General features: G+C 39.3%; 2 protein-coding genes across 7 annotated transcripts in view; one reads left to right on the top strand and one right to left on the bottom strand.

Moving 5' to 3' along the window:
- dlgap2b (discs, large (Drosophila) homolog-associated protein 2b) overlaps positions 1-13,951 on the bottom strand; it is a 130,436-nt gene that overhangs the window by 52,372 nt on the left and 64,113 nt on the right. For all 5 annotated transcript variants that reach the window (XM_088089050.1, XM_088089051.1, XM_088089052.1 and 2 more), the window contains one exon: positions 10,151-11,304. In XM_088089050.1, coding sequence (XP_087945176.1) covers positions 10,151-11,304 — 1,154 coding nt within the window. The remainder of the gene's footprint in view (positions 1-10,150; positions 11,305-13,951) is intronic.
- Positions 1-13,951, top strand: part of LOC148186881 (uncharacterized) — a 94,685-nt gene that overhangs the window by 22,060 nt on the left and 58,674 nt on the right. The gene's annotated exons all lie outside the window — the stretch shown is intronic.

Genomic DNA, 13,951 nt, shown 5'->3' with positions numbered 1-13,951 from the left:
CAGATTAATGGGGTTCTGTTCTGTTGCCAGGGACCCTAAAAAAACCTGTTGGGTCAAACGGACATCTTTATCGGTATGCCTAATGGGCAAAAGGCTGCTGTAAACTCACTAATGATGCGTCATGAGACACACCCTATTGTTTCCCTGATGATGCTCTTGAGAACAACAAATGTGTGGTGACATCAGCAAGAGGAGATCTAGTTAGTGTTAGCTGTTAGCAGCCGGTGGCTGGAACTAACTACAGATGGAGATTGCTTTGAGGACCATTATTATGCATTTAAGCTCTTTTTGGTAAAACCAGTGTCGGGCGAGGGTAAATTATAACGTTCTCATGATGTCTTCAGTGTAATCTTATAAAATGTAGGTTTTGACAAGAAACTTTAATAAATACAGTTGATTTAAGGAGAAATTTGTTAATGTTTTCAGAGCAATATGAAACAGATTCTAGAAAGAGAATTATGTATTATGTATGTATAAAGTGAAAAAACTTTTGGAGCACATACATATATATGTGTATGTGTATATATATATAAGTTCCATGCATCCCTAGTATTTATATTTTATTAAGTAGTGCAGTAATGAAACATACTACGCTTTATTTTCTGTAATTTATTAGTCTTATTGCTAAATGTAAGAATAAAAAAAAACTATTTCACTTTATTAAATTTGAATTATAATTTTTTAGGTTATATATTTTCTGAAAAGGACAAATCTACAGTTTTTTAGTTTTTCTTAGTTTTATTCAAACAGACACATTTCCCATAAGTTTGTTAAGAATGATGACAGACTTTAGAATTCAGAATTAGTTTTCCCGTCACTCTTCTTGCCATTTATGCATGATGCATTAAAGAAGTTGAAGCATTAAAGTCCTGAACAGTTCAAATGCATTCTGTTTTCATGCTGTTGGAAATCATTACCGATTTGATACACTGTGTGTTTGCATTCTGCCATTTTATTCAAGTGTCCAGATTCTGAATGTGCAATGTTCAATTCAAAGGCAATGCATTATGGAACAAAGTTAAACCTCTTAAAGGGAAGAGAATTGCTGAATAACATTTACATTACAATATTTCAAATGTTTTCACATGATAGTGGCTCAAGCTAGTTTCTTCATTTGCTGTCCTCAACACCTTTGTCAACTAGGATTTTTTTGGTAAAATCCTCTAAACATCAGTTTGTTTGCAATGAACACAAAAAGTGGGGAACCACTGATTATTAGCCTATACTGTCTGGAAGTGTGTGTGGGGAGTGTGAAGGCTGTTTCCTTCTGTATTCCTATGACTAGTGGGTGGTAATAGCAAGGGCTAGTGCTTCCTGTGAGGGATTTGTTCATGCACTGTGAGTTAAAGGTACAGAGACAAATAGATAGTGCTGTGGGTTATAAGCAGGACCTCACCAGGAAGGCTTATGTAGTATAAGTTAGGGCTGGGCAATGTAAAGACTATGTATGATATATCAATATATTTTCAAGCAAGATATAGATTTCGACCATACTGTTTATATCAATATGGGGTTAAGTTGTGTTACATAACACTGTTCTTCTAAAAAGCCATGCCAGTGTGCTCTCTCTTCTGTCACACTCCGCACGGCACTCACTCATTCACTTGGTCGCTACCTCTCCAGACCGGGACTATTTTGTCGCATTTTGTGACCATCAAACACCACTGTGTCTTGTAAAACTTGTTTATATATGAACAGGAGGGCTGGCACTTTGTTTCCAGCTATAATAAATAAATTCCATGTAATATTTTTTATTGTAGTGCTTTAAAATGGTTTTGAGGAGACTTATTGACAAAATATTGTGATATTTATCATGTATAGCAATATTTCCCCAAAATGGCACAGAATTATTTTAAAGCCATATCACCTAGTCCAAGTATGTGTTTGCTGTGATTGCAGGAGTTTCCCTTAGATGTTTCTTTGCACAGTCCAAACATCTTGGTAACTGTCAGTTTTGAGTGTGGGATCAAAAGTAACGCCGATGCACTAACAAGTTGATAGGCTTCACCGTCTGTCTGAAATGCTACATTTTAGGGCCTGTCTCTTTAAGCCCCCTTCCTCCTGGAAAAGCCAGTCTGCTCTGAGTGGTCAGTGTTACGGGGGTCCTACATGTCCGCACTTTTGGCGTCTCTGCATCATCATTTCAGCCAGGGCAATGACTGTAACAGCACTGTCGTTCAGTGCTTTCTATCTTTAAAGACCATTTCACCGGAATTGCATCGCTAAGCAACAGCTTGGGTTCATTTTTACTTCCTGTCAGCTGATGACATTTACATACAATGCAAAACGTTCCAACACAAAATACAAAGGGACCCATACCAAAGATTCACAATGAGACATGAAACATGCTGCTACTTGCAGTTTGCCAGTCTGCAACATTTGGACAACCTGCCAGTTAACGTCAATGCAGTTAGACGAGATGGTATACCATCTCCATAGCAACAAGTCTCTGTAATTTCTTTCTGATTTCTAGTTTTACAGACTTATCTTGAATGTAATTTGTAGGTTCTTGAAATAAGAGTGAGGATAGTGACAGTGAAATACTTGCTATAGTTCTGTCTCTAGTAGGCTAATGATGAAACGGCATAAACAAACAAAATAGCCTGAGCTTCATATGGACAATATTCATAATAACACACAATAATTAAAAATAGTGGTGCTGATTAATCAATCAGTGAGTAGGCTGAGTGTGTGTGATGGAAGCACATAGTCTTTAGCGAGCAGCAGAAGCATCCCACTGTCCAATACGTATACAGTGTGAGGACGGAGATTAAGGGTTGTTGTCAAACCATGCCGCAGCAAATGAGCAGGCTGTGAAAAATCACTTTTTTCTAACTCATAGAACTTTTAATACATTATAATCAATATCAAGTTTTCCAGTTTTACCAATTACGGTATGTCAGTATGTCAGCAGTGTGTCAGCATTTCATAACTATATAACCTTAATAATATCCACAATCTACCCTTCCATTCATTAATTTTAATTGAGTCCATATTTGTGCTTTGGAAGAAAATTAATCTCAAGTACCGTGTGAGATTCATCAGCACATTTCTGGAAGGAGCTCAAATACTACTTTACATCTGCAGGATCATCAAACCAGCTGAATGGGATGGGTAAAACAACCTTTGAGAATAGCACTCACATTGCCAATCAAAACATGGGCATACTTAATTCAAGGATTTGTAGAAAAAGACTAATAGAATTTCCCTCACACTCTTGGCGGTGATGCAGTCTGTGTATTTTTATGCTTGCACAGCTAAGGCTGCCAATCATACCCCTGAGGCTCGGGCTGTAACTTTTAAATCAGCACACTGTCATTAATGGCACAGCATCACAGCTAACACACACACACACACACACACACACACACACACACACACACACACACACACACAAAAACATGAGTTCTGAAATTTGCTTTGACTGACAGCCAAAGGAGCACAGCATCTAGTTTTGACATATACCTGAAAGTGATCTATAACAACAGATATCATCAACATTAAAATAATCACAGCCATGACATCATGAAGCATAATTAGATTTTTGTGTTTATATTCTGGTAAGTGTAAACAGTGACTGTTCTTAACATTACAGCATCATGATTAACATAGTGATTAAGAGATTGTGTGCTAATTACTGTACACTGTGTGGTGTACTGCTACAAACGTCTACACACCAAGTGCTCATGTACTGAAAAGCAGTAGCTTTTAATTAGGTTTTGATGTGATAGACATCAAAATAGACCTTTTAAAAAGCAATTACCCTCAGTGTTTTTGATTGTCATATTAAATAGACTGTATTTTCTCCACCTGATTTTACTGAGCATGAACTGTGATGATTATTGACACGTAAAATTATTCATGGAATCTAAATCAATGCCCCTCACATACACAATGAGGTTTTGTGTTTCTGCAGATTGTGATTTATAATGGCAGTGTGTCACACACTACATGCTCTGGCACAATATTGATCAGTCGAAGTACAACACTGTCAGTGTGTGGTGCAGTTGTGCAGTTGTCTCAGTGGACAGGGCAGCCTTAGCTCTTGAAACAACAGCCTGAGGCACAGGGCTGTCCTTAATGCTCTGCCAGTTACTCACTTTACCCAATCATATGGCTTTGCTGTTTCTCTGCCACAGTCGCTGAACTGTTCTCACAGAAAGCAGAGTGGCTGATATTGCCTTTTTTTTGCCTAGAGGTAGAGTAAAGCTTTCTCTATCACATCTGTTCTCACTATCTGTTTTTGGCAGCCATCTCTCCCTCCCTTCAGTCTTTTCTTCAATACCCAGTGTCCTCTCTGACTTGACGTTCCACTTCAGCAGGGTAGGCAGGTGAAATACTAGACACCATAAGGCACTTACCATGAAAATGCTCAACATTTTTCTCCTCTATGGGAGGTGGCAAATGTGAAAACGCAGAGAGATTTAGAGATGCTAATAATAGCATCCAATGCTTTCCACTACCATTAATCTAGTGTATTTTACTCAGATGGTTTTTGTAGTCAGGATGAAAAGGGCTCTGAAGCATGTAGACCATATGCTACTAGAATTGTCCTTTGAATCCAAAACAAATGAACTTCTTTTGGGCAGCATGGCTCATTGCAGTGTTGCCAGTATACAACAGCAAAGCAGGGAAATGAATGAAGACAATTCTGCTTGATAATGTTGTGATTTTAGGCGTCATCTGCTTTTCAAAAAAAAGGAGGTCGTACTTTCACACGTCGCCTAACTTGGGGAAGTAACATGAAAATTAGCTGACCTGCTCCTGTCTTCCTTCAAAGACCTATCAGTAAAACTATCACGCTCACTAATCTGCTATGCATACATTTATCCTCTCCCACACGAATGGAATAAAATGCAGCAATTGTCTAGAAACTAAATTAATCAGGCTTAAAGACAGCAATAAGGTAAGAGAATAATTTTCCTCCTAACGCCCGACCATTGATCGTCTGGGTTTACGGTTAAAAAGGCAGCCATCACTCATGGAAGAATCGCGCTAGCTCATTAGCATCACCTTGTTTCTGTGCTTATTTGATGCTACACCTGAAGGAACTTGTTCAGTTTTGCCTCTGAGGAAGCTCTATACAGGCAAGCTGCTTCACACCATCATTAGTAACAACTAAACACAGAGAATACTTTGTATGAAAATAACCTTGGAATTAAGCATCAGAAGCACAAAAAAACTCATTGTAAAAACTGGCAGAACAATTTCTAGTTCACGAGTGAATGAATCCTGTATTTTTTTTTCTCACAGTATGCTGGTAGGTTGTTGGTTGTTGAAGTGATAAGAAACTCTGTTTGATTTGTGACACTGAATGCAGTCTACTTATTTCTGAAGTATGTTTTGAAAGCTTAGTCACCTACTTATTGTAACTGCAGTAAGCAAGTGCAGGATGTAACTATAAACACCCCTTGACATGAGTATAGACTATTACCCTCAGTAATTTTACCTGTAGCATATTTTTTTTATAGGTAAATGATCTGATGGTTTATTTGGACATACAGTATCTCTTGAAATGCAGGGGGCCCTAAGAGACATAATTTCGTGCAATAGCCACTGTATTTCATATAAGAAGGATGTCATCTCAACATTTAGGGCTGATTCCAACAGAGACATCAAGAGGAGACAAAGTTCCTCCCTAGATAATCTTTTCAAACTCCCAGCCATCACTTGAGAGATTTCATTATTACACTAAAGGGAAAGCAGTGCACTGGCTACATTTCAGACAAGGAGGGGCAAGAATATGTGATTGATTGAAGCTAGATGATTTATGGAATACTGCAGAAGCAGTGTACAGTTGGCCTTTACAGCACACTTATTGCTGTTTCTCGCCTTTAAACCATGCTTCAAAATCTTGGGATCAGGCCAAACAACAATTATTTATTTACACTTTGTTTACCCAGCTTAATCCTGTCAAAAATTATTTCTCTTACACATGACACCTAGCCAAGTTAGCGATGAAAGTAAGTTAGCGAGTCTCGTAATTAGTAAAAGTCAGCCTTGGTTGAATAAAATTGGGAAGAAATCATCTTAATTTCATTCATTTATTCAGTGTTTTCCAGTCTTTTCTTACTCCCAACTCGTCAAATACTGCCGCTTTGTCAGTGATGTCGTCACTACTATAAAAGTATCACTGTACCCAACTGTTCAAAATGATACAATACCACCTTTAATTAGTACCGATACTTTATAAATGACAGCGTTTTAATAAGAGCCATGTTTCTGCGCTTGCAGCAGTGAGTGAGTGCTTGCTGTTCATTGCTCTGCTTTCACTCCCTGCAGGCGAGGGGCGTGTGCTGTGCCGTCACTCCCACCAGGCATTGTGGGCATGCTAAACATTTGTTTGCTGTCATGATTAGATACAAAGTGGGAACTGTGGCTGCTAAAGTTTCAGATGCTCATCCTGCCAACCATCCACGGTTTGTTGACAAAGCAGACGCACAGAGCGAAAACAGTATTACTCGCTTACACTGCCGACAGTCAGGGTAACCCCATGCACACCACAAAGCACATGTCTAAAGCATCTCGCCAACAGAAATGCCGACTTGATCAAGGAATTCAAAGAGCGCCAGGTCGGTTAGCGAATGTGATAAATAACATAATTACGTGCCTCAATACTTAAGTAAAGAGCGGAGACCTCAGTTAATAAGGAGGTGTATTTTGTAGTTTGTGTTCAGTCTACTTTAGTGCACTGCTGTGGTGTGCAGGCTAATAAAGGACATGCTAAAAAATGCAAAAAGAGTGAGCAGAGCAGTAGCTGAGTTAAACTGTCTTGATCAGTTGCCCATAGTATATTTCAGAAATCCCCTCAGTAATTACATAATAGCACCCTCTTATGTGCAGTTTAAACATAGCATTTTGTTGACTTTGCAAGACAAGACAAAACTGATGGTTAAATGCCAGATTTCCCTTAAAAGTTCATTTCTACCATAATAATGTTCATAAACGGATAATAAAACAGCTTAAAGGTAGTGTAAATACCTATCCTCTCCCCTTTTAAAGCCCTTAATTTCTGTTCTGTCAGGGCTCTCATCTTATATATTATTTCATTACTTTGTCTGGTGTTTTAGGTTTTTGCTGTGGTATTGTTTGAGTATCAGTATCGAGATATTTTGGGCAGGTATCGTATGAAAGACATAATTTTGGTATTGTGACAACACTAGTCGACAACTTGCCCAGTGCAGACCTGTCCTTCTCAAGTAAACACAGACCTAAACGACCCCAATACATCAAATAGATAAAATCCGATGAGCATGCAGTGTTTACCGTGACGCCTGTGTACAGATCTCCTCTCACTTATTCAACTGAATAAGGCTCTCAGTGTGGGCACGCTCTGTGCAGAATGTGCCCATGTGGCAGCTGCAGGGTCAGTGCCTGCTGACACATAAGCTTGTCAAATGCCACTGTGAGAGCCTCTGTATTGACAGAGTCTTTCTGTCCCTATGGCACGCAAACAACTGCAGTTTGTTTCAGTGTGTAGTTGTGCACTCCCAATAGCATCAAAGTGTACGCACTGGGCAAAGATTCAACCTCCTCTCCCCCTTCAAGCATGGACAGAGATGCATCTAGAGGCTTTTATGTGAGAGCAGCTCCCAATGTGGAAAAAGAGGTTAAAGCAGGATGAATGCAATGTTAGTCGAAGTCATACATCATCTTCAGGGGAGAGTTGGGAATGCTTTAATAATGGCCAATCACTTCAGCTCTTCTCAGTCCAATTACAAGCAGAAGACAATTTCATAATGGGCTCAAAGGAAGTCCAGGCCAACTTCTCCTTATAGAAGAGTGTTTTTGGAAAGTGCAGAGTCCTAAGCACAGCTGACCCCTAAATATGTTATTAAGGCCTGATGATGCTCCTTTTCAAGTTTAATTCATATAACAGAAGGCACTGAAATCCCTCTCACCATGTTGCCATTATTTATAGATCATAAATCCCCATCATGTGAAGCTATTTGAAATATGAATTCGAGCTTACAGTATTCTAATGCTGCACTCACTGTGAGTAGCTCTGGATGAGAGCATTTACTAAGTGCTGAATTGTACAAATGAAAAGAAATTGAATCAAAGATAGCTGTAACCTCAACACTTGGCTTTTGATTGTGTTTTTGAAGCCAGTACCTGCGGCTGAAATCGTTCAGTCCCATCATGTGTCATTGGGATAGCAAAGACAGAAGCCTGAAATGGGTTTAATACAAATTGTTTCCATTTGAGTCTCCTACATCAGCTCTGGTTCAACAGTATTATACTGTTTAAAACACAGAGATTCAGTATGTTAACCAAAAATATAAACCATATATATCTTTTGTTAACACACCTAACTGGTGTTATCTACTTTGCACTCAAGCTCCAGTAGCCCTTTATTGTCTTCCAGCATGACATTGATTCACTCAATTGATCTTTAAATCTTAATAGACAATAGCTCCCTGAGGTGACTACACAAAAGGGAATCCTGGTTAAATACATTGGTTTCTAACACTGGACACAATAATTGCCCTCAGGAGAGCAACAGAAAGAAAGGTGGAATCTGAAAGGCCTCCCTGGCAGGATTTCTCATCAATATATCAATCACTTTATTTTACTCAGAGGGCCCTCCATGGGGATGAGTGCATATTGATCTCAATTATTGCTTTTTATATTTTCAGATAGGTGATGTTCAGGGTTTCTATGTAGTTAGTGCCCTTTCAACTTACAGTACTACTGAAAAATGTTAACAGTGACAAGAATTTAGTGAACGGCTTGAAAGAAGACTACATGTTTTATTTTGTTTAACAAAGAGCAGCACCATTACTTTATGTCTAGGTTGCATTAACAGCTGAGAATATGGTACGGATGGGCATGAGTTTTAGAGTCATCATTTGGCCATCACCTTCAAGAAAGGTGTAGTACTCTAGTAGTACTCGAGTACTCACCACCATCCCTCCCACTTGTGAACATGATTTTTATGCCTTCAGATCATAGACTGTATATAAAGATGGACCACACGTCCACCCCTAGCCCCACTATGCTTAAATAAGGTTACAATACACAAGATACAGGGGTTGCCATTTTACGCTATTGATGTCATTTAGAGCCAGTGTCTGCGCAGTGGCTGTATTTGCGCGGGGGGAGAATTCCTGCTAAAACACCTGTCATGGGCAGCCCCATTGAATGGGAGTGCATTGGCATAGCAGTCAATCATGGAAAATCCCCTTTTTGTAAAATTGAATAACTTATTAAAACCAAATGTATCATGAAAACAATATCACAGTGATGAGAACTACTACATTTTTTAGTGTGTACTTTCAGTTTTTAGTTTGGCCCATGACATTGCCTATTGCATACACTTTGGGGGGAGCTTACATGTTGTCCATCTTTATATACAGTCTATGCTCCAGACTGGCGTTATGTTTTTGGGTTGGTCACTTTGTCCTTATCAGTCTCATTCTTGTGAGCATGAATCTTGAGAACACATTGAGAGAATGACTTAAAATTTGGCCCAAACATTCAAGTGGACTCAAGGATGAACTGATTAGATCTTGGTGGTCAAAGGTCAATGTCAACAGAAGACGGCTAAATTTATTTTAAATTTATTTGCACTTTTTCTGCTTGGGGCAAATTGACGTTCCTTTTTTTTGTTTGTTTTCTGAAAGTTGAAAGTACTAAAGTACTCTATGATAATTTGATGTGAGAACTTGAATATGGAAGATATTTAAAAATGCCAGTCCTTAATATATAATGACTGGAATAAGTGTAATCAAAGTTGAAGTGTCCATCTTTTATTTCTTAAATTGCTCAAATTGTCATAAATTAAACTACTTATTGTTTTTGAACTCTTCAGAACAGTGATATCCGTTAATAGTAAATCTAACTGACAGGTTGACATACACTAACAGGTGATCCCTATCACATGAAATATAAATGAATAATATCAAACTTTATCACCAAAAATCCTAATTTAGGAATATATAACATGTGTTTATATATGGTGACATAGCCTACTGCTACCCTCATCAGCACAAAAACAATTCAAAACCAGCAGTTGTAGTAGTTGTAGTAATGTAACATAAAGAACCTTAATTCAGCTTTCAGTATATTCATATTTTAATATTTTGTCTTCTGTCTTTTGTTTCATTTCTGACCATTTAAAACATAAATGAAGTAAAGTGACACTCACCTGCAGGTAGTGACATGTCCGCGATGAAGGCTTGAGGTCCGAGTGCATCATGGGTTTCTCTAGATTAAGCGATGACTTCCTATAGGCCTCCTTGGCCTGGCTGACTGTCAGTGTAGACCAGGAGCTCCTCTTCATGAATTTGCCCTCGGGCGCCATGGCCATGCTCTCGCAGGCCGAGCACTTGACATCATTGTTACTCTTAGAGGTCTTGAGTGACAGGTCTCCAAAGTGGTGGCTGTGCATGGAATCTGGGTAGCAGTGGCTGACATGTTCTCCATGGTGCCGCGACATGACACTGGGTGTGCGGTAGGTGCTGTCACTATCCAGGTTGTCATCAGAGCTCCACCAGCCGCCAGAGCGGTGCTTCCGTTCTTTGCTCTTGCTCCTCTTGCTACCATGTTTTGTGGAGTGGTGGCCATGATGGTGATAACTCCCTCCTCCACCTCCCATAATGTCACCTTTTGTGCCATTCATCTTGGATGATCCCTCCAGGGAGTGGGATTTGGTGAAGAGCTTCTGGACAGAATGAACAAGGTGTCTGATGCGGCCAGGGCTCTCGCTGCGTTGCTCAGTGGTGGTGGAGGTGCGCTGGTACTGTAACGTGTGGAAGCCATCGCGGTGTAGTGGCAGTTGTTTCTCAAACTGGTCTAGTAGGTTAGCAGGAAGGCGATTGCTCTTGGTGCCGGCGAGATGGGAGGAGGCGGCTGCCGCGGCTGCAGCAGCAGCGACAGCTGGGGAGGTGGCTGAGGCTGTGATGGCAGCGCAGTCGTCCCGTGTGGCTGAGTCATAATACTGAGAGCTGTAGTGCATTCTGGGGAAGGTGCTGCTGGAGATGTGGTCAGATGCAGCAGCTGGGGGCATCATGACAGGGGACATCATCATGCAGTCAGAGTGGATGGAGCTGCGAGGCGAGTAGCGGTGGTGGAAGTCCATGGGGCAGCTCTCCGTGGGGCTGAGCAGGTAGGACGAGTGGCGGGAGTCAGAGCCATGGTGAGTGTGGAGGTCATGGACGTGGGGGTCATAATCCAAGCCATAGGGTAAAGGGATTTGGTGCTGGGAACGGCTGCCCGATAAGCCCTTCATGTTCCTGGCTGGAGGGAGGCGTCTGCCTTCATTGAACTTTCGAGACGGGGACCAAGGTGAAAACTTCTGGTCTGTTTCAGAGAAGGGGGAAGAAACAAAGAAAATAAAGAAGTAAGACACAAGCAAGATGGAGAGAAAGTAAATTTTTCATCCTCCCTCTTTATGCTGCTTCCAATAGAGTGTACACCAAAGGGACCTGTAATGCAAGTGAACACTCTTGCAGTGAAGAGATCATGTTAAGTGAGAAGTTGTTAAAGTATTACATTACACAATGGAAGTATCATTATTTCTAACTAAGAATGGCAATTTTGAATTGCAGATTGTTGAAGTTAACCTTAATTGTTAACCTCTCTGATGAATTCAGAAATAAGGGTTAACCTGCGGTATATTATAGACAAAGATGACAGCAATCACTGTACTGCTTTTAATGTAGTATGAATGAAGGCACAGATGTATTTCTGAAGAGATATGTTTCTCTTTTAAGTCAGGCAGAAATTCTTTCTCTTCTTCTACAGGCAAAAGCTTTGTACTTGCATTTAATGACACACTGTGTCAAATCTCATATCATCTGAAAAGAAGCAGTTCCACTGCTGCCCTCCAAACAGCTCGAAGGTTTTAAAACTCAGTGAAAGGGAATTTACTTCTAATGTAATTTGTCGTAGATTACTGATTATCTCCTTCAAGCTATCATGACTTGAATAATCTGTTGGAATATTTTTCTCACACAAATGATTTTATTGTTTTTCTTGATGAAAAGTTATAGCTCTAACTGGAAGAGAATACTTTAAAGGAGAAAATATAGAAAAATAGTAGGTATATACTGTAGATATTCATGAGTGAAACACTGATGAGCATGAATAGTAAATGCTATTGTTAATATAAGCATATTGGTAGATTGCCAAAGTTTACAAGGCTTGTCCATAAAAAAGAGGAGCAGGGATGAGTTTGCTCCCATTGGCCGTTGATCATAAAGTATGACCATTTAAAGTAGCATCTAAAGACTGACACACTGCTCTAAAATACAGAAAAACTGATGGAGAGCGGTTGAAATTTGCTTTGCTTTTAACCATATATTGTCTGTGTCCGAGTGCAAAGGCAAGGTTGCACCAAAGTGCTTTTTTGGTGTTTTGCTGCCAAAAAGTTGATTATTAAAGGTAAAAGACCAAAGGGTGGATGGATAAAAAGCTGTTTAGATCTATTTAGATGCAGGTATACCTGACTCTGTTTTATAAATCTGTCATTAAGGAACTGGGTGTGTGTGTGTATGAGCCTCATTTCCGCTCCCACAGGTAGCCGTAAATGGTTGTAGAAAGGCCTTTAAACATCCGTTTGCCTAATGATACTTGTGCCCACTTCACCACTCATTAGACCTGTCAGTGACAAGAACAGCAAAGCAGCAGAACAATTTAACAGATTGTGTTGCAGGTTCTCTAACAACACCAGAATAGCTGTCATTACCTACAACCGTCACGCACAACTGTGGTTTTTTATAGCTGCCATACCACTTATATATCACATGTACTTATAAACCATCATGGTGCAATATCTTGATATTTTGTTGAGCTCATATTAAAACTAACTTTACAGACAAGTATTTTACAATGCAAGAGAAAATTAAAATTTGTTGTTATTGTTGGCTTAAATGTGAAAAAATTCATGATAAAATGAATCATGTAAAGATAATGAAAAATGTTGTTTATAATTGCACCTTTGACATTTTATAGAACAGTGTGACAGGCTGAAAAAAATAGTAACACAATCAGTGAAATTGGTAAACAACCTAAACAAACAATGTTTTACTACAATATCTCTCATTTTATATGTCATATTCACTTCATTTCACTTGCAGCTATCTCTTTAAAACTGTGTATATGTCTGGTGTGAAGTATACGTGAGTTGTGCACATTTTCCTCGCACATTTTTCCTGTAGAAATACCAATTTTTATGAGGGAAATGGTGTTTGTGCAATTTCTGTGCATAGGCACCATATCTACTTATGGTCCTAGGTTCCTAAATCTATCCCACAGCTATCTTGTCAGCAATAAGGAGCTGATTCTTTCAACAAATTGGGCTAACTCCTCTGGAATCTGTGATAAAAGTATTATTTCTCAAGCCTGGCGGTAGTGAACCAGTTCTTATTAGCTGTATGCCTAATTATTTTGAGAAGAGCTGTGCACATTACTGGGCGGTGATCACAAAGAGCAACAAATTTTGTACAACTTCAAAGAGACTTTAAGATGAGAGAATTTAGTAGCTTTTATATGAGGGGTTAAAAAGTTCAGCATAACCTCCTAAATCCTTTTTGCTCTGCCAATCTGTGGAAGGCACTTAATGGTGAATGCTGCTCAGAGTTTATTATACTGTGTTCATGCATTGCTGAAACAGTGTGTATAATAACCTATATGGCTACTTTGTGGCTACTTTGTGGCCATCTAACAATTGTATTAATTTTTTATTTACTATTTTTGTGTACCCTGCTTTTGTTTTGTTTGTAGCCACATTGGTTGTTTGTATTATGTGTAGGACCCCTTTGAAAAAAAGATGACCCACCTCAAGGCGCTTATCCAATATAAATAAATAAATGAGCGTAATTTGCATAACAATGACTGCACTTCTATCAAGGCAATTCCCTGCCATTCATTCCCCTCACTGTGATAATATGATAGCATAATTTCTGGTTGTATTGCCTCTAAAACATAGACTGTATAGTTCTGCAGA

Source organism: Plectropomus leopardus, chromosome 16 (assembly GCF_026936395.1).
Source record: "Plectropomus leopardus strain MGB_pleo_1.0 chromosome 16, ASM2693639v1, whole genome shotgun sequence".
Classification (NCBI taxonomy): domain Eukaryota; kingdom Metazoa; phylum Chordata; class Actinopteri; order Perciformes; family Serranidae; genus Plectropomus; species Plectropomus leopardus.
This window is presented reverse-complemented; position numbering and strand designations above follow the sequence as displayed.